This window comes from Eptesicus fuscus, chromosome 15 (assembly GCF_027574615.1).
Source record: "Eptesicus fuscus isolate TK198812 chromosome 15, DD_ASM_mEF_20220401, whole genome shotgun sequence".
NCBI lineage: Eukaryota > Metazoa > Chordata > Mammalia > Chiroptera > Vespertilionidae > Eptesicus > Eptesicus fuscus.
This window is the reverse complement of record NC_072487.1, coordinates 68894534-68914429: the sequence shown is the minus strand read 5'-3', so window position 1 is coordinate 68914429 and position 19896 is coordinate 68894534. Positions and strand designations below refer to the sequence as shown.

The 19896-nt window shown below is 46.7% G+C and overlaps 1 protein-coding gene and 1 long non-coding RNA gene across 3 annotated transcripts in view; one reads left to right on the top strand and one right to left on the bottom strand.

Annotated features, from left to right (window-relative positions):
* The window catches only part of TNC (tenascin C), a 60358-nt gene extending 45975 nt beyond the window's left edge, over window positions 1–14383 (bottom strand). The window contains exons 1-9 of one of the 2 annotated variants that reach the window (XM_008152108.3): window positions 13834–14383; window positions 9712–11121; window positions 8154–8417; window positions 6814–6929; window positions 5948–6104; window positions 3952–4221; window positions 2770–2955; window positions 2442–2531; window positions 315–578 (exon numbers count right to left, since the gene is read on the bottom strand). In XM_008152108.3, coding sequence (XP_008150330.2) covers window positions 315–578; window positions 2442–2531; window positions 2770–2955; window positions 3952–4221; window positions 5948–6104; window positions 6814–6929; window positions 8154–8417; window positions 9712–11121; window positions 13834–14290 — 3214 coding nt within the window. In that variant the 5' untranslated portion in view covers window positions 14291–14383. The remainder of the gene's footprint in view (window positions 1–314; window positions 579–2441; window positions 2532–2769; window positions 2956–3951; window positions 4222–5947; window positions 6105–6813; window positions 6930–8153; window positions 8418–9711; window positions 11122–13833) is intronic. The other variant, XM_028161410.2, reaches the window with a different exon arrangement.
* LOC103295699 (uncharacterized) overlaps window positions 1–19896 on the top strand; it is a 362653-nt gene that overhangs the window by 303416 nt on the left and 39341 nt on the right. The window lies entirely within an intron of this gene.

The window sequence follows — 19896 nt, the reverse complement described above, 5'->3', positions numbered from 1 at the left end:
GGGACAATAAACAATTTGAACACAAAATTAAAAGAAAAAAAGAACCAAAGACAAACACAAATCCTGATGCTTTAAGTTCTCCTGGGAGGAAAAAGTTGAAAACCGCTATTGATCACCCAGCAAGGAAACTGCTGACTCAGTTGTCAAGAGGGAAAGGTTAGTAAGTTGCTCTTTCAAAGTGGCATTTAGAGGCTTCCTGCGTGGAGAGAGTAGCGGGACTTCCCACTGGGTGTTCTCGTGTGAAGGCAGCCTGGCCGCTGGGTCTGCAAACCTCAGTTAACAGTGTCTGCAGGGAGCTTGGGGGCTGACCTCACCTGTGGATGCCTTTACCCGCGCGGCCTTGCTCTTATGCCTGCCCTTCTCCGCTCTCAGGAGGATGGCATATTCCTGCCCTGGTTCCAGGCCTCTCAGGACGTAGGAGGTAGTGTCTCTGGGTAGCTGCACCTCCATTGGCTGGCCCGAGGCAAGGCTGTAGTTGAGGCGGTAATGGTCAAACTTGGCCAACGGTGACCTCCAGAGCAGGGTCAGGGTGGTCTCTGCAGTTTCAGACACCCGAAGGTCCTTGGGGGCGTCCATATCTGAGGAAAACACAGAGATGAACACTCCTCAGGCTAGGAGGCAGGCTGCTTCTGGGACTGAAAGGCAGCTGGCTCCGGGCTGCAGCCCCAGGTCCACTATCAAGCACTGGGGGCTTTAGGAGAGTCACCTAACTGGGCCTCAGTTTTCACCTTGTAGATGCCACTGTAAATTACCTAGCCGGGTTTTTGGAAGACTGAAAGGAACATAGTGGCATACCCATACCACAAAATGCTACTCAATTAACAGAATTTAAAAAGAAATTGATCCAAGAAACAATTTGGATGGATCTCAAGAGAATTATGCTGAGTGACAAAGCCAATCTCTAAAGGTTGCATACTATATGATGCCTTTTATGTAGCACTAGAGGCCCAGTGCACGGGTAGGGTCCCTCAGCCTGGCCTGCCATTGGGGCCTATCAGGGCGTTTTGCCCAGACCCCATTGGGGCTGATCAAGTCCGGCTGGTGAGGTGGGGGTGTAGGGGCTGCGGGAGGTTGGCTGTGGGAGTGCACTGACCACCAGGGGGCAGCTCCTGTGTTGAGCATCTGCCCCCTGGTGGTCAGTGCGCGTCATAGCGACTGGTCGACTGGTTGTTGTGGTCATTTGGTCATAACGGTTGCTTAGGCTTTTATATGTATAGATTCTTGAAATGACAAAATCATCGAGATGATTGCTAAGGGTTTGGGACAGGGAGGGAGGGAGGTGTCGTGGTATAGAAATGGAAGAGAGATCCCAGTGATGGAACTACTCTGTGTTTTGACTGTAGTGAAGGGTTCAAAGTTTACATGTGATAAAACTGTACAACGAAATACACTCACAGAGATGAGTGCATCTGAATAAAGTTGGCAGATTTGTATCAATGTCAGTTTCTTAGTTGTGATATTGCTCTATAATTAAACAGTTGTTACCATTGGGGGAACCTGGGTGAGGGGTTTAGGGGAGTGTCTCTGTATTATTTCAACAGCATGTGAATCTACAATTACCTTAAAAGAAAAAGATCAAACAGAATATGTACTGGCTCTTGCATAATGAGGGGTTCAATAAAGCATGACCTCTGCTCTCCAGCCTCCCTTTCCTTCAGAGGGGAGGTCAGGAGGAGGCTGGCGGAGGGAGAGAGAAAAGGGGTTTCTCTTTTACAACATTCCCAGAAAAAAAAAATTGAAGAATCAATGGCTTCAAATCAGGGAGCCCCTCACCATCCTCACCCAGAGGTTGGCACTTCAGGATGCATGGGTGAGAGCAAAGTCTGACTCAACCTGTGTTCTGGCCACTTGTAATTTATGTGAGCAGAGTATACACATTAAGTGTGTATTAAGAGAAATCCCCCAGATGTGTTTTAATCAGTCAGTGATACAGAAAAACAACAACCCTGGAATTGGTTACAAACTTTAAAAGTTTGTATATTTCTGATAAAGTCTGGTTCCAATATTTCCTAAGAAGAAAGCCGCTGTTCCCTTCTGTCCTGAGAGCAGCGTGGGAATCATTTGGATGTGGTGTGCTCAAGTGACTTTCTAATGGGACATCTGGGCTAGATGACCGTAGGGGCTCCTTTCTCTGTTTCTTTTTAAAATTGTTTTATTTTTATTGATTTCAGAAATGGAGAGATAGAAACATCAATGATGAGAGAGAATCATTGATCAGCTGCCTCCTGCATGCCCCCTACTGGGGATCGAGCCCACAGCCCTGGCATGTGCCCTGATTGGGAATCAAACCGTGACCTCCTCGTTCATAGATTGATGCTCAACCACTGAGCCACACCAGCAGGGCCTACTGTTTCTTTTAAAGCAGGTTTTCTGCCTCCTGAACCCTGTGTCTGTGAGAGCGCGCCTGGGGTGGGGGCTGGGAGAGAGTCCAGGTGCCTCACCTGTGGCCGCGTTGATGGTGGCCGGAATGCTCTCCATGTCTCCCTTCACAGCAGACACACCGATCCCATATTCAGTTCCTGGCCTCAGACCTAAGAGAGAGCGTGCAGGTGGAAATTCAGTTTCAAATCAGAAAGACTTTCAGAAGATCTTAAAAACGGCCTGAGCTGTCCCCGGACGCTATTGCTTTTCAGTGTCTAGAATGTTCTGCAGACTGACTCACTGACATCCCTGCGAGGGATTGCTGGGAACTGCACGTGTTCTCTCTCTGGAGGGTTGCCAAGTGGGGCCACGTCCCCAGGGCGGCTGGGTCTGGGCTGTGGAGCTCACCTGTGAGTGTGGTCTTGGTTGTGGCTTGTTGGCTCCTTGGGACCTCGACCTCGGCGTGGTCACCTCCGGAGATGGGTGCGTACTTAATTCTGTAGCTGTCGATGGCCGCCTTGCCGTTCTTCCATTCCAAGGTGACGCTGTTGTCTGTCTGGGAGATGCGGCGAAGATTCCTGGGAGCATCCAGGCCTGTTTGGGAGAGGAAGGGACATTTGTATGGAAAACATCAGGCACCAAGAGAGTGGCGGTCCCACAACTCAAGCTGAGATATGAAAGGTCCCTGCCATTGGAGGAAAATGACAAACTTGCCACATCCCCATCTCAATAGCTGACGCACAGGTCTAAACAAATTCGACATATTTGGCACCTTCCCCATTATTAACGTGTGTGATACTTCAGTCATTCACATTTTCCTCAGATTTTGTGCTTAAAAAAAACACACAAAAAACTACACAGAAACTTACAAATAAGCTCTATAAGTGTAAGAACTGGCCTGTTGTGCTCACCACTCTATTTCTTTTTTTAAATTAAATATATTTTTATTGATTTCAGAGAGGAAGGGAGAGGGAGACAGAGCTAGAAACATCAATAATGAGAGAGAATCACTGATCAGCTGCCGTCTGCATGACCACTACTGGGGATTAAGCCCACAACCCAGATACGTGCCCTGCCCAGGAATCGAACTGAGACCACCTGGTTCATAGGTCAACACTCAACCACTAAGCCACGCCGGCCGGGCTCATCACTGTATTTCTAATAACTCATATAGTGCTTACTGAGCTCTGAAAAAAATATTTATCAAATGACTGATGACACTCTGGTACTTTAAAAAAAATGTCATAGGCTAAGACATTAGGAGGCATCTTTGTCATTCATGTTTTCTACACACTATATTTAATAACTTTATTTAAAATTTTTTTACTAAGACTTGTGTCTGAGTGTGTCAGACTAGTTCCTTCTATGTATGCCAATATGTATATACTTTTTATTTTGGTAGGTTATATGGGAATTTTTTTTCTTTGAAAAATTAAACAGTACAATATTTGAAAATAAAATTTAAAGGAATGGAAATTCCCTTTTTGTTTTCCTGCTGTCAAAGGAGCCTGGAAGGTACCCCAGGGAAGAGTGGATGGAAGTCTCGCAATCCTTCCCTTGCTGGTGCCATTTCCGGGGAAGGCCCGTTACCTGTTGTGAAGGTCTCTTTGGCAGGGTTGCTGGACATGTCGCCCCGGCGGGAGATGAGGGACACCTCGTACTCGGTGTCTGGCTTCAGGTTCCCGATAGAGTACTGGTTCTCATCGTGCGTGAGGTCGATGGTGGTGCGGTCGCCCGGCGCGTCTTTGATCCCATAGGAGAGCTCGATGCTGTCGATCTCAGCCAGAGGCTTGAACCAGGTGACCAGCGCAGTGGTGTCCGTGACGTCTTTCACCTCGATCTGGCTGGGAGCGTCCAAGCCTGTGACGGGCAGAGGACAGAGCGACAGAGCTGCTTCAGAGAGTGGACAGTGCCGGCGCTGAGCAGAGAGAGGCAGCCATCCCATCTACGTATGCATATATCAGTGTAATATTGACCCCCGGACCTTATTTTATGTTTCTGATCTTCAATGTCCTATTCAACAAGCTATAAGTAGGGCTGATACTACCTTGTAGGGTTTGTTGCTTTTTTTGAAAGGAGACAGTCCGGCCAGCATGGCTCAGTGGTTGTGTCAACCTATGAACCAGGGGGTCACTGGCTCGATTCACATGCCCAGGTCAGGGCACATGCCTGGGTTGCAGGCTTAATCCTCAGTGTGGGGCATGCTGGAGGCAGCCGATCAATGATTCTCTCTCATCATTGATGTGTGTGTCTCTCTCTCCCTCTCCCTTCCTCTCTGAAATCAATACAAATATATTTTAAAAAGAAGTAAAGGAGGCAATGTTTGCAGAGCATCTGGCAGGGAGCCTACAACCTGTCAGCTACATCACAGGTGGTGGTTCTCTTATTATTATCACTAGAGGCCCAGTGCACGAAATTCATGCACGGGTAGGGTCCCTAGGCCTGGCCAGCGATCAGGGATGATCAGGGCCGGGGCCTCCCTTCCACAGCTGCTAGCTGCCAGCTGCTGGCTGGGGCCTGCCTTCCCCGGCTGCTGGCTGCTGGCTGGGGTCTTCCTTCATTCCACGCTGCTCCCTGGTGGTCAGCACACATCATAGCAAGTGATCGAACTCCTGGTCTCCCGGCCGAACTCCTGAGGGGACAATTTGCGTGTGCCCCCTGGACGCAGAATCCAGCCTCATGGAGGGGCTGACAGGCCCAGACACTACAACAGCGGCGGATCTAGCCTCACCGCTGGGCTCCCGCGGCCCCCGGCCAGGCTGACAGGCCCAGACACTCCAGCAGCAGCGGAGTGGCGAGGCTGGATCCTCCGCCGGAGGGGGCAGATCCAGCCTCGCCACTCGGTCCCTGTGACCCCGGGCTGGGCCAACAGGCTCAGACACTCCAGCAGCGGTGTGTCTTTCTCTAAGCCTCAGTTTCTACTCTTAAAAAATAATAACATTAATACCGTTATTTTCCGGCATGTAAGATGACTTTTTAACCCAGGAAAATCTTCTATACGCCCAGTCGTCTTATATGCCAGAAAATACGGTATTTGCCCTACCTCTTTCACAGGCCTGGTGCTAATATTAAATGAGATGATGTGGTAGATCATGTGGCAGTGGTCTCAATTACCTGGCATCCACGCCACGTTGGCATGTGATGTTGAAGCTCCCCAAGAAATAGATCCGTTTCCCCATCCCTTATATCTGGACTGGCCTTGAGATTTGCTCAGGCAGAAGTAATATTAATGCCAATTTAATGTCAGCTACTATCAGAGCAGGGCCAGGGTAGTATCTAGGAGGCTGAGAGGCCAGTGGAGCAGAAAGGCATCGAGGCTGAGGCCATTCTAGATCAACCAGCCCCCAGCCCACAAAGATGCATAAGTGAGCCCAGTCAAGAACAGAAAAATGGTCCAGTTGAGCCCAATCCTAAAGCACCGATGTGCAGAATTATTGTTTTAAGCCACTCAGTTTTGGGCTTGTTTTTTACGTAGCAAAAGCTAATTGATTCAGGTGCTATATAAGAAGGCATGCTATTGACCAGAAATGCAATGAGTTACAGTCAGCGTTGTCATTGTGTCAGCGATATCAAAGGCGATACTCACGGGTGGTTGTCACCCTTTTCAGGCCCGGGCCCCGAGTATTGTTTTTCACGATGTGCAGGGATATCTCATATTCCTGTCCAGGGGCTAGGCCAGTTTGCCGGTATGTGGTCTCCGGCCTCCTCAGGCTTTTGGTGATCTCTTCCTCGTCTTCTTTATTCTGAAAGATAGGAGCCCTTGATAAGGCCTAGAGGAGGTGCCAGCCTCTTCATTTATGTGATTATTCATTTCACTTTGATTCATTCCTCTTTTATTCTCTCCTCTATTCCCTAAGCGCTTATTAGATGTCGAATCGGTTTGGTAGATGCTGAGGATGCAGAAATGATGCAGACATTTCTCAAGTGTGTTTCTCTCTCATAAACTTCTCTACTCACCTCTTTGACACTCAAGTCAAGGGCAAAATGTGAGAGCCAAAGCGATTCTGGATCCGCAGGCTTACTCACTCCTTTGAAAAAATAAGAAGCCAGCACCCTCACTCCTATGGGTGAGTGTCCCCTAGTCACATGGTTAGTGGCAGAACCTGGGCTCGAACTCAGGAACCCACTTCCCCACCTCACATGTACTTTAGGCTCAGAGGCATTTTGAAACAGAGATCATTTCTTCCCTTTGCCTCTGACAAGAGATCTTCAATGAGAAATATCTGAAACTTAGAGATGACTGAACTTCTATTTGTCTAGGCCCTCAGTCCCAAGTTCCATGCTTACTGACTTATTAAAATCACTTAAAAATAATGTGTACGGGAACATACAAGGGCCAATCGGAGCCCTGTCCCCCACCAGGAGCCAAAGAACTAGAGTTGATATGAAGGTCTGCGGAGGCCTCTGACCATCTCCTAGACTCTTGCACGCCCACTGCTTTGAGCTCCCTACCATATTCCGGAAGATGATCTCCCACGTTTCGAAAGCGATGTCCAGAGGATCCCACTCAACTTCCACAGATGTCTCCTTGATGGACTTGAATTTGAGGCCTTCAGGTGCAGGCAAGTCTGTCAGGAAGAGCACGGAGAGGAGGTAAGGATGGCGACATGTATGGTGGAGGCCACAAAGCCCTGTTCTGCTGAACCCAGGGGCGGGCGCCTGCCCTAGTCAGGGGCTGAGCATCTGAGCTGGGGTCTACTTAAAGGTTCTTCTGGGATGCTGTCTACTGCGCGGCAGCATGAAAATTAATGTTAGGACCAACCATATGGTTAAATCTGGGCAATTTCATGTGCTTAAACCTAATAGGTGCATAGGCTTTGGAATCAGACAGACTTGGTTAGAATTTCAGCTCTGCAGTTACACATGTTGTGTACATGGGAAAGTTGTACAAAATGCCCCAAGTCTCAGTTTCTTCCCTTGGGAGAAGAACATGTCCCTTGGGAATGTTTTGGGACTGAGTGGTATATTGCATGTAGACTGCTAGGCATGGTTCCTGGCATGTAGCACAAGTTTAATATGGCAGTCAATGTTATTATGACTAAGCAAAAAATAAAATAAAATTACCACATTCTAGCCTAACTTACTTTTCAGGTAGGAAGAAAATTATACTGATGTTGGATTCTTAAAGGAATAACTTGAACTTCTAGTGTTTCTACTTTTAAATATATATATAAACAGTGAGTTTCACAGGAATATAGTATGGAATAGAGTGGTTAAGAGCATAAATCTGCAACTGGACTGCCAGGGTTCAAATCCCATCTCCACCACTTATTAATTGTGTGATTTGGGATGAGATGCTCAACTGTTAGGAGTCTCGGTTTTCTCATCTGTAAAATGGGTTAACAATAGCTCCTATCTTAGAAGGTTATTGTGAGTTAGTGTATGAGGAGTTTCTTTTTTTGTTGTTTTTTAAGAATTTCTTATTGAAATTTAGAGAGAGAGGAAGGGAGAGGGTGAGAGAGAACAACATCGATATGAGCAAAACATTGATCGGCTGCCTCCTGCACGCCTCCTACCAGAGATTGAGCTTGAAACCCTGGCATGTGTTCTGATCAGGAATCAAAACTGGCAACCTTTTGATGCATGGGATGATGCCCAACCTACCGAGCCACACTGGCCTGGGAAATGAGGAATTTAAGAAAATATTTAGGGGGCTTCATTGGATTCCAGGGTCTTAATTGGTGTAACTGTAAGGACAGCTATGGAGCTATGGGGCAAAGGCAAGGTGACAAGTTATGCCCTGGGCAATGGGAGGGCAGTTGAGGCTGCCGAGGGCGGTTCTGCTCACTCACAAGTGGCCACCCTTGCGCTGACGGGAATGCTCCTCTTGTTCTCCAGGATGGCGAACACTCGGATAAAGTACTCCACGCCAGGCTCCAGCTCCTGGATGGTGGTGGACGTCTGGTCCCCGGGGACCCGGAACTGTATCTCCAGGCCGTCCTCGTGGGTGGGCGTGTACATGATGAGGTACTCTGTGACCCGCATCTCATTCTCCCAGGCCAGGTTCACAGTCTCCTCTGTCACTTCTGTCACAATGAGGTCTTTGGGAGGGGACACTGGTAGGAAAGAGGAAGGGGACAGCTGGGGTCAGTAATGGGCCCTGTAGAGTCTCCCTTCCACTGGCAGTCACAGAGGTCCAGCTTCCGTTTTCTAACATGCAGAACTCATGGGGGAGCCCTTGCTGCCACCCATCTTTAAAACCTCCGGTGGTGTCACCGCCTTTAGGCTGTGGTGTCAGGGCTGCAGGGTAGCCTTGAGGGTTCTTTGTGACCCAGCTCCTCCACGTCTCCATTCCTTGGACCCTTGTTCAGAGCCAGGCCATCTGCATGGGAAGGGGCAGCCTGAGCTTAGCTCCCTGCTCTGCACTTCAAGTCACACATCCTTCGCACTCAGAAGGTATTCTGCGCTCATCTGGTCTAATTGTTTCACTTTCTAGATGTGAGTGAGGTAGAGGGACTTGCCCAGCTTAGCTCATCTCATCCAATTTGGGACTCACATCTAAAAAGTGAAACAATTAGATGTTTGGGGCAGATGAGCTCGCTGCAGTCCTCGCCCATGAAGCCCTCGTCGCACACGCACTCGTTCTCCAGCTGTTCTGCCTTGACCACATTAAACCCACAGCCATTTATATATTCTTATCTATCTACCAATAGTCTTAATCAAGGTAGAAATTCTCCATGGTGACCACTGTAATATGGATGGATGAGAGAAGTAGAAAGAAGACCCTCACTAAGCATTTTTGGTCTTTGTGGTGTTTTCACTCAACCAGTGTTTACTGAACACAACTGTACACCACGCCTTGTGTTAACTGTAGGGGTAATGCTCCTTTAAGGATCTCACAATCCTTGGGATCAAAGACAATGCAGAGAAGATGATGTAAGAGACGGGCCTGACTCGTAAGTGATCAGCATTTAGTCTTTAGTTGAGTGTGCATGGAAAACAGTTTGTTTTATAAAGTCTTACTGCTCAGTCAATGTAGCTGATTTTTTACCTCCCTCCGAATAGAGGGATTGAGTTTATTACTGATTTGCTGTCAGTGGGAAGTGGGAAGTAGGAAAGAAAGTTGGTGCTTAACAAAAGGGAGGTTATCATTTCCTCTACTGGGCATGGGTGTTAACCTCAGTGTAGATGAGCTAGGCAGACTCAGATATCAGCTTTGTGATCTATTAGCTGTGTGTCCTTGGGACAATTCCATAACCTCTCTGAGCCTCTGAGACTTTAAATAGGTAGCTCATCAGCAGGTGAATAATCAGGCCCTTCAAAGAGTTAGTGTGTGTGTTCAATATTCACACACACCAGGTGTACAGTCAGTCACAGCCTCATCCCCCTGGTGGGAGCTCTGGTACTCACCCTCTGAGCAGTCCTCCCCGGTGTAGCCCTCATTGCAGATGCAGCGGCCTGCGATGCACTGCCCCCAGTGACTGCAGTCATTGGGGCAGGAGCGCTGCCCACAGTCCAGGCCCACGAAGCCCTCGTGGCAGACGCACTGGCCGTCCACGCATCGGCCGCGGCCGTTACAGTCGCTGGGACACCTCCGCTCCTTGCAGTCTTTGCCCATGAAGCCTTCGTGGCACACGCACTGCCCGTTCACGCAGCGACCCTGGCCATGGCAGTCCCCAGGACAGGACAGCTCTGCACAGTCGCGGCCGGTGAAGCCGTCCTCACACACGCACCGCCCCTCCACGCAGCGGCCCCGGTGGCTGCAGTCCTTGGGGCACCGCAGATCCCGGCAGTCCTCGCCCGTGTAGCCGTCGTCACAGACACACATGCCGTTCACGCAGCGGCCGTGCTGGTGGCAGTCATTGGGGCAGCTCATCTCACTGCAGTCGTAGCCCTGGAAGCCCTGCTCGCACACACACTTCCCCTTGATGCAGCGGCCCCGGCTGTGACAGTCGTTGGGGCACCGCAGCTGGCTGCAGTCCTCCCCGGTGTAGCCGTCGTCGCACACACACTGCCCGTTGACGCAGTGGCCGTGGCCGCTGCAGCCTTTGGGGCATCTGAGCTCACTGCAGTCAGCGCCCGTGAAACCGTCGTCACACTCGCACTGCCCGGCGATGCAGCGGCCGTGGTTGTGGCAGTCGGCGGGACACCTCTTCTCACTGCAGTCCACGCCTGCAAAGCCCTCGTCGCACACGCACTGGCCCTCCTCGCACCGGCCCTGGCCGTGGCAGGAGTTGGGGCAGGTGAGCTGCCCACAGTCCTCCCCCGTGAAGCCTTCTTCGCAGTAGCAGGTGCCGTTGACACAGCGGCCCCGGTCGAAGCAGTCGTTGGGGCAGATGAGCTCGCTGCAGTCCTCGCCCGTGAAGCCCTCGTCGCACACGCACTCGTTCTCCACGCAGCGCCCGCGATTGTAGCAGTTGTTGAGGCACAGGGGCTCGTTGCAGTCCTCACCCGCAAAGCCGTCCTGGCACACGCACCGGCCGTCCACGCACCTGCCGTGCTCCTCGCTGCAGGGCACCGGGCACAGCTCCTGGCTGCAGTCAGCCCCGGTGTAGCCTTCGAAGCAGACACAGACCCCATTCACGCACTTGCCCTGGTCGTTGCAGTCACTGGGGCAGGCCAGCTGGCTGCAGTCCTCCCCGGTGAAGCCCTGGTCGCAGATGCACTGCCCGTCGAGGCACTGGCCTTGCAGGTGACAGTTGCCGGGACATTCAGGCTCAGAGCAGTTGGGGCCTTTCCAGCCAGGCTCGCAAACACAGCCGCACCCTTCGGTGCTGAAGTTGCCCCGGCCGCTGCAGAAAGGCCTAGTGTCCAGGCGGCCTGCAATAGAGAGATCAGAGGCTCTCAGCTGAGCACAGCAGCCCAATTTTCCGGTTCCTACCCTGAAACCCAGATTCGGATTCTGCCAGAGCACAGTTGCACCCTCGGGCCCCAGCTGGCTTAAAAACTAGTTGCTTACTATGTGAAATCAGATGGAACTCATATCTAATTACACTGGGTAGGAATTCTTAACTTGAACTCTCTGAAATTTGTAGACTTACATGCAAAGACTGCGTGTGTTTAGGTTCATAGGCATGTGTGTCTGTGTGTGTTTCTACCCCTAGGGAGAGGGTCTATAGTTTTCACCAAATTTTCACATAGTCCCACAACCCCGATGGTTATGGATCACTGCCTTGTGGAATGTGTTATGCTGGGCTGTATTACTTCTACATAGTCTAGCCAAGGTCAGGCACATAAGAGATTTCCAAGAAATAATTGTTTAACTGAACCCAGTTCTGACTCTTTGACTCAATAGCTGTGCTGCATTTGGGACGGGCTGTAGACTCTTTCCGGAGCCCAGTTTCTTCATCGGTCAAGTGGGACCAATAGACCCACTTCCCTGGGGCCCATCAGGGTTAAAGGGGGACATGGAGACCTGACGGTTGTGCCCATCTTGCAGAGATTTGTTTGGGTTGACTCAAGTTGGCATATGGGTTACGTGACCAAAGCTTTCTAATTTTCCTAACTGAAACGAGAAAGCAAATGAGTGGCTTTCTAATTCTGCAAGGACAACTTGCAATTGGGCTCTGCCCCCACAGAACTCATCGGCCTCTGTTCCTTTTTCTCTCTTTCCTGGAGGTTGCCGTGGTGAGTGAGTCTGAGGGACACGGGTCAGCACGGACATGACTTCAACTCTTTCAAGTCTGTATCATGTGTCAGCTCCACTTACAGGAGCAACTGACGTGGTCTCCGTGGGACCCAGGGAGAAGCAAGGACACCCACTCCACTTTCTCTGCATCTAAATACAGTTGAATGAATATGGTTCATCCCCTTTCTGACACCAGGAAGGAAGGCAGTTTCTTAAAAAGTTGGTTTGCAAAGTGAGACTCTACGCCTGTGCTGTGTAGTACGGTGGCCATTGGCCACCTGTGGCTCTTGGGCAATTGAACAGTGGCTGGTCTGAATTGAGATGGGCTGGAAGTGTCAAATCCACACCGGATTTCGAAGGCTCAGTATGAAAGAATATAAAGTATCCATTAATAGTTTTTATATTTATTACAGGCTGAAACATGGATATTTTAGTTCTACTGGGTTCAATGAAATAGATAATTCATATTATCTTTAGCTGCTTCTTTTCATTTCTTTATTTTGACTAATGGAAATCTAAGGTTATATATATTCTCACATTATATTCCTGTTGGCTGGCACTGCTGCTCTAGACAAGCATTCCAACCCACTTTTTAGAATTAATCCTATTGTGTAACTCCCAGGGAGTCGAGAGGTAGAAGATAAACCAATATATGCATAAAGGAAACTTTTTTTTTTTTTTTTTTTGCCTTAGAATCCTAGAGCACATCTTTAGTACTTTCCACTAAGCCTACTGATTAGGTCTACTCTTAAAATAATTTGTCCAAGTAATTCAGGGTAATTTTTTCTGAGTGGCAGAAATAGATATTTTCATCTCTGATTTCAAGCTGTTGAAACTCCTGCAGTTCTATCAACTTTAGGGAATGGAGATGAAGACATGATTTCAAAGTGGTAACCTTTCTTTAAAAAGGCTGAAGGCTGGTATTACTGGAGGACTGTGAATTCTAAAGACACACAGGCCTGTTCAAAGCTTCCATCCCTTATCACAACTTTGTGTCAGTTAGTTGAGTTCTTTGAGTCTCAGTTCTTAGATCTGTAGAATGGACTTTCAGCCTTATATTAAAGGTTGTTGGGAGGGTTAAGTTAGATAATGAATTACAGGGCCATGTACATAAAAGGGGCTGAAACCATAGTTGTGATCATTATCATTACTACCATTCAACTGGAGCATTTATTCCAGTTTTCAGGCTTTGTACTGCTATAGGTGGCCTTGTACCTTTGTAATAACACCAGGGTGTGGAAGACTGTTTTTTATTTTAAACCTTTTCTAAAAACATTGATTTTTAGAGAAAGAGAAAGGGAGAGGGAGAGAGAGAAAAAAACAAAACAGCCATGTGAGATTGAAGCATTGATCAGCTGCCTCCTGCATGCCCGCTACGGGGGATCGAGACTGCAACCCAGGCATGTGCTCTGACTGGGAATCAAACTGGCAACCTTTTAGCGCATGGGATGACACCCAACCAACTGTGCCACACAAGCCAGGGCTGCAATATTGTGGTTTAAGTCCTAACTTGGTCACTAATTGCAGGACCTTGAGAAATCCCATCCTACTTCTGGGCCTCAGTTTCCCTATTTGTACAATGGGGTAATAAGGCTTTATCAGTACCTTTCAGGGTCTGATCTTTGGGTCAGGAGTTTCATAATGTGTTCATAGGTTTTGAGGTAGAGAATGTGTACATTTCATGGTCAAATAAATTTTGGAAACAAGTGATTAAAGTGAAATTACTACAAATTCCTCTGAGAAACATTTGTCACTGACAGCAGAATAGAGATGGTTACATTCTCCACATTTATTTGACCATCAAATCTCTTTGCAATGAATCCCTTGCAAGGCTAGTTTCCCCGGGAACCCACTTTGGAAACAACTCAAGTATCCTGCCATGCTCATCATTTCTCCCACCGTACCTTCGGCAGGCTGGAGGCAGCAGCCCGCTCCCATGCTGCACTGCTCCCGCAGGGACGACACCAGGTTCTCCAGCTCCTCCAGTCGGCTCAGGAGCTCCTTGATGTCAGGAGCAGGGGCACACCCACAGGCCCGGCGGGGGATGTTGATGCGGTGTGTGAAGACGATCTGGTTTCCCCCGTCCACGGTGTGCTCCTGGAAGCTGTCGCTGGGCTCTGAGGGTGGGGCCAGATCCTTCTCCCCACTGGCTGATTCCAGATCCACGGAGCACTGGGACCCGACAGGCAGCTTGATGTTGTAGACGTGGTTGAACACCACTGGCTGGTTCTCCTCCGGCAGAGTGATGTTCACCCCCGTCTGTCGCTTATGCCGAAGGACTTTCTTGAGGACCCCACCTTCAGCAGGGAGGGCGAGCAAAGCTAGGCATATGCCCACCAACAGGGGAGTCACGGCCCCCATGGTGGAGGTGGGTTTGGTGGGATGTTTCTGGGGTTCTAAGATGCTAGGGCGTCTTACTCTCAGGTAGAGTTGGGTTCTTGGAAGCAGAGTTGAATAAATCAGTTGTTCCTGATCTTCTTGAAGAAATTCTCTTCTATAAGGAAATAAAAACAACAAGCGTATTAGTATGTTCTTCTCATTGAATCCACTGACTCTGCAATTGTAGTGAATGTTTACCTTGTGTCTCCTATATTTGAAGCTCTCCTGGTATTCATTCAGTATTCACTGTAGTGTTGAGATACAGTGGTCTCTAACGGAGTAAAGAGAATCAGATACAAACAGAGGTTGGAGGTGACATGCTACTGTGAGGCAGTTCTTACCCTGCTAAGTTGTCTTATTTGTCTGCGTTACGGCTGTTTACCTGTATGGGCAATCATGTGGCAGAGGGAAGGGGAGTTGGCAAAGGCAATGAGAAATGACTGAGTAAAGATAGAAGACAAGGGAAACTTTAGGTGGTTATACTATTGATTAACATATGCCTTGGATACATATGAGAATAATCTTTGTATGGCATGATATCATTTATAGTCCTTTTTTCACTAAGATACACCTGAGTGTAATTCAAGAAAATAATTGAGAGCTATTTGTTTTTCCACAAATTGACATTTTCCTATGCCCATGCCATTCTTAGTCTTGCATATCATAAGTTAGTTATTTATGTCAATTAGATGTGATATTTGGATTGCCTATTCTATAACAGGTTTTCCAACGTGTTTTTCAGGAAGATCTTATCCCAATGACAAAAATGCATGAACATGATCCCTGGTCATCATCTCTTCTATGATGACAGAAAGTCTCTGCAAAACCTGAAGAGGGATTGTGGTGGGGAGACTTGAACCATGAAGCATTTCTGTGGGGCTGAGCAAGGGTCTGGGGAATTTAGAAGGCACCAGCTGTGCATAGAATCAAGAACTTCCTATCCATACCATATCCTGATTATATTCCTATTTGATATTTCACCAATTATCATGTAACATCTAATTAGGGCTTCTACACGCTGGTTAGGACAAAAACAAACATAACAAAATAAAACAAAGACAAAAAAAAAGAAGAAACAAAACCTTCTTCTAAGTATGCTTTTTCATTCAAATTAGTTTCCTAAGTAAGAATTGGTGCATCTGTGATGTAGGCAAGCCCACTGAATAAAAATTATTATGAAGAAGAGAACTTGGCAATTTCTCTTCTCTCAAACCAGCATAGCCCATTTGTTTATTGGACAAATATTTATTGATTGTCTACTCTCTTTCAATTGCTTCAAATCTCTTTGCCTTTCTTTCTTCCCACCCTTCTCCCATCAATTCTTAGCTCCCCCCCCCTTTTTTTTTTTAATGAGAAAGGGCCATGGGCCAGTTTGAAATGCTCTTGGACTTTTACCCAACACTTTTGTGTGTGTTGCTAAATGACTTAAATTTCCATCTAAAAAGCCATTAGAGTTGCTGGTTGGGACTCTAAGGCAATGAGTCTAGGGTAATAATGACCAGACTAAGGGTTGAATGAGGATTTTTCACTGTGCGTGTAGGAGACGTGCGCTGGCAGAGCCAAATGCTGCATTGTTCAGAGGAAGGAAATGGGATTTTTGAGGGCTGAGTATTTCCCATTGGCTGATGGCTGTCTAAGGGCAAGTGGATACTTTTGTACTTTGGGAAAGACCAGTTATATCTTCAATGTGGTAGAAACTGCCTCAGCTTTGGACTTAGACACCCCTGGGTTCAAATGCCACTCCCTAGCTCTAAGACTTAGGACAAGCTATTTATCCTAATTATGACCTCATTTGTAAAATAGGGGTGAAACTTCTTCCTGAGGGAGTTACAGATTAGCTCAGCATGGTGTCAGGCCCATAGTAGGTACACATTAAAATATAGCTCCAATTCCGTTGCACTTCTAGGAACAAAATCTAGCACGAGTCCATGCCCATAGCCTCCTTTTGCTTAAGCTTGACCTCCTCATTGAATCTAGTCCTAAACTCAGCAGTAGCTTGAATCTAGATCAAAGAGCTGCAGAAATCACTAAAAGGTGTGGGGGTAAAACTTATGATGATAACGTACTAGAACTGGACATATTTACACCAGAGAGGCAAAAGATAGAGAGCCTAACCTTTAAGAATGTTACATGCAGACAACTAACTGGTTAATGTCCCCTTTGAGGATAGACCAAGGGAAAACTGTAGATTGCAGCTAGTGATATTTAGGTTAGACATGAAGGATCACATTCTGACAGTAGGGCTTTTAAAATTTGAGAATGAACAACTTATCTCATAGAGACTCTTTAAAAAGCACAAGCAGATAATCTTTATATGAAGTGATCAGGCAATGGAGAGTCTGGAAAATATCTTGTAGGAGGCAGAAGTGTGGAGCTGTGTGTCCATCCAACAGCTGGAAAAACTAAGATTGAGAGGAACAGGGTTACCATGCCTAAATCCTGCAGGAGCAGGAGCTGGCTTGTCCCTTGTGGCCCCAAAGGACGGAACAAGTGCTGATGTGTATATGTGTTGATGGTGCAGAGGAGGGTTGCTTACTAAAAGTCACATTTCAGCACAACAGGAGAAACATTTTTCTAGTTGGAAATACCCAGTCGAAAAGTCTTCTTTGAGAGTATAGCAAGCCCCAAGGTGTTGGAATAGTGGTGAAGAGCACAGGCTTTGTAGACATGCTGTCTTGGGTTTGAGTCAATGTTCAACCACCTCCTCTTCCACGAGTGAGGTATTAACTAGCACCGTAAGCCAGAGTCCTGTCATCAGTAAAGTGTGATACGAGTGTCCTCATAGGACTGTTGTGAAAAGTGTGTGAGATAACGTGAGTAATGGGAATGGTATAGTGCTTGGCAGCAGCAAGAGCTCAATAAAAGGAAGCTTTGCAGTAAAAAATATGGGCTTCACTTAACATTTTTTCCAGGATTTTCTTTCTCCCAACTCTTGAAACTTCTTTGGCATATGCGGATTTGTTTTTTTAAGCGAGGATAAGAGTTCTGCAATGAAGTAAAGTCTTCTCTCTCTACGCTGGAAGATGTTTTTTTTTTTTTCTCTCTCTCTACCCCCATCTCTAAATCTATCTCTACCTCTACCTCTATCCATCTATCTACCTACATACCTATCTTTTATGGAGAGATTAAAGGATTTCGTGAGTCAATGTTTGTAAAGAAAGGCAGCAGGAAGAGACACAGGCTCAATACATAGATTGTTGAGGTCACATATCCAGGACAACGTGGCTGTGTCTGAGCCATGCAAGCTGCCTTGCTTTGTACGCTGTCTCAGCATATATGCCGAATGCAGAAAAATACATGTGTGGACCAGACTTGTTTTCTATCTTTATCTAAATAAACTTTTAGAGCCAAATGAACTGCTGTGAATTGTTTCTGTGAAACTCTTTAGGCGTCTCCTTTCACATTAACTACTCAAAACATAATTAATCTGGAGGGAAAAAAATCTACCATAAAAATTTCCTCATGAGAGAGAAGGCTTAAGAAGAGGTAGAAAACTGATCGAGAACTGTACTGTCCAATATGGCAGCCACTAGCCACAGTGGTTATTAAAATCATAATGAATTAAAATGAAAAGCAATGAAAAATTCCATCCTCAGTTGTACCCCCCCCCCCCATTTCAAATGCTTAATAGTGACATGGCTCGTGTCTACAATATCAGACACTTCAGATAAAGAGCATTCCCACCATTGCAGCAAATTCCATTGAGCGGCACCGGTTTAGAGGGCTGCTTGGTGATATTAAGCCCTTGGTACAGCTGAGGCTCAGAGAGGTCAGAGAGTCTTTAAGAAAGTTATGCAGTTGTTAAGTCTCCTGTCTAATGAAAACGGGGAATACCTCAGATAGAGGTGCCAGGAGACTAGGGAGTTCCTTTGAGTAACTCACCTAAACACAATATGTATGTGCACTGTAATTTCCATATGTTACATGTTCAAACATGTACAGGATAAGAGTTCTCAAATATGAAGGAACATCCACCTTGCCCCACGTCAGCATCCTCCTCCCACTTCCTACCCTTGGAATAGGACATTTTCTTCACTTTCTCTCTGTATACCTTAAAGCTCCAAGTTCTACAGGAGATTCTTCTCCTCAAATCAAACTCAAAATAAGCTGCTCTTTATACCACTTTGGCCACACCTATCATCTGGTCCTGCCCTGCCCCACCCTTTTCTTGGGAGCTGATAGAGCTTGTAAAAGAAAAACTCGGGATTCTCCTTCTTCTGTTGACCCTGAACTACTTTGCTCTAGAGTTTTTAAAGGAACCAAGTCCATTTCCTTTAGAAGTCTAAAAAATTTTGTTGATGAGCAGCTGGATGCGGAAGAAACAGGCTGGTCTCTGAGAGAACTAAACCTGTGTTAGAATCCAGCTCTTCCATTTAGTAGCTGCTACCTGAGTCTCACTTGCCTCATCTCATACAAAGTTATACATATGTCTAGTTCATAGTTTTGTGGGAGGATGGGATAAAATGAGAAGATGTATATTAAGCTACTAACACAGTGCCTGACACACAGTAGGTACTCAATATATGGTAGCTAATGATAATAGAAGCAATAATAATAACACTTATTAATTAGAGAATAGATCAGAGAGGAAACCATGCATACAGAGGGATGGAAGAATCAGGGAGATACATCATGACTACAATAATAATTTAATAGGGTAACTAAAAGGATTGACCAACCTAAGCCTATTAAAGTTCAGAGCGGAGGAAGGCTACATCCTTTTGAGGTACTCAAGAAAATCACCTCAAAAGAGATGGACCTGAAGGATGGGTGAGATTCTAAAACACAGATGGATACAGCTGTAGTAGGGGGTGTAATGTGAAGCCTGCAGAAATCTAGAAAGAGGGAACTGTATGAGAAAAGGCAATGGAGTTGGAAGAAGATGACAGTAATAACAACAGCTCCTCTTTGCGGATGCCCGACACAGGCAAAGGTCAGATAACATTATGGGATGCCACTGGGGTGTAAATACACCTGGGGAATGGAAAGAGAGAGCACACGAGTCAGGAGAGCCACAGCAAAGAGGACATGTCTCTCTAAGGCTACATGCCTAACTGCTCATAGTGTTGTCTGTTGAAAAAACATAGGCTTCTGTATTTACTTCCTTGGTCTCCAAATATCTGTCACATTTATGGTGCTTATTCCTTGCAAAAAATATGGTCCTAAAGGTTTTATTTTAGAGGGTGGATAAGGGATGCTAAAGTATTATGACTTCATTACTGAAAAAAGATAAAAATTAGTTTTTGCTTCATTCTTTGGTGTTAGATGCTGCCAGTGTAGGATGATTCTCCAGATTTTGGCATTGTAAATTTTTATTCAGAACATTACTCAAGTTCCTTCATTTAACCGGGAAACCACAGTCAATATCATGGCAACCATGTTCCAGGGACTTGTTGGTTAATAATTTTATACTTTAAGATGCCTCTTGGCTTGTTATCAAATTCCCCTTCTCCCCCAGTAGAGCTCTAGCCTTTAGAAGCAGCATGGAATAAACTAAGGGTTATTTTTAGGCACCTCACCACAGGACAAAGACCATTGCTAGTTGAAGGAATCAACAACCTTTGGATTTTTCCTTAGTCACAGCTGGA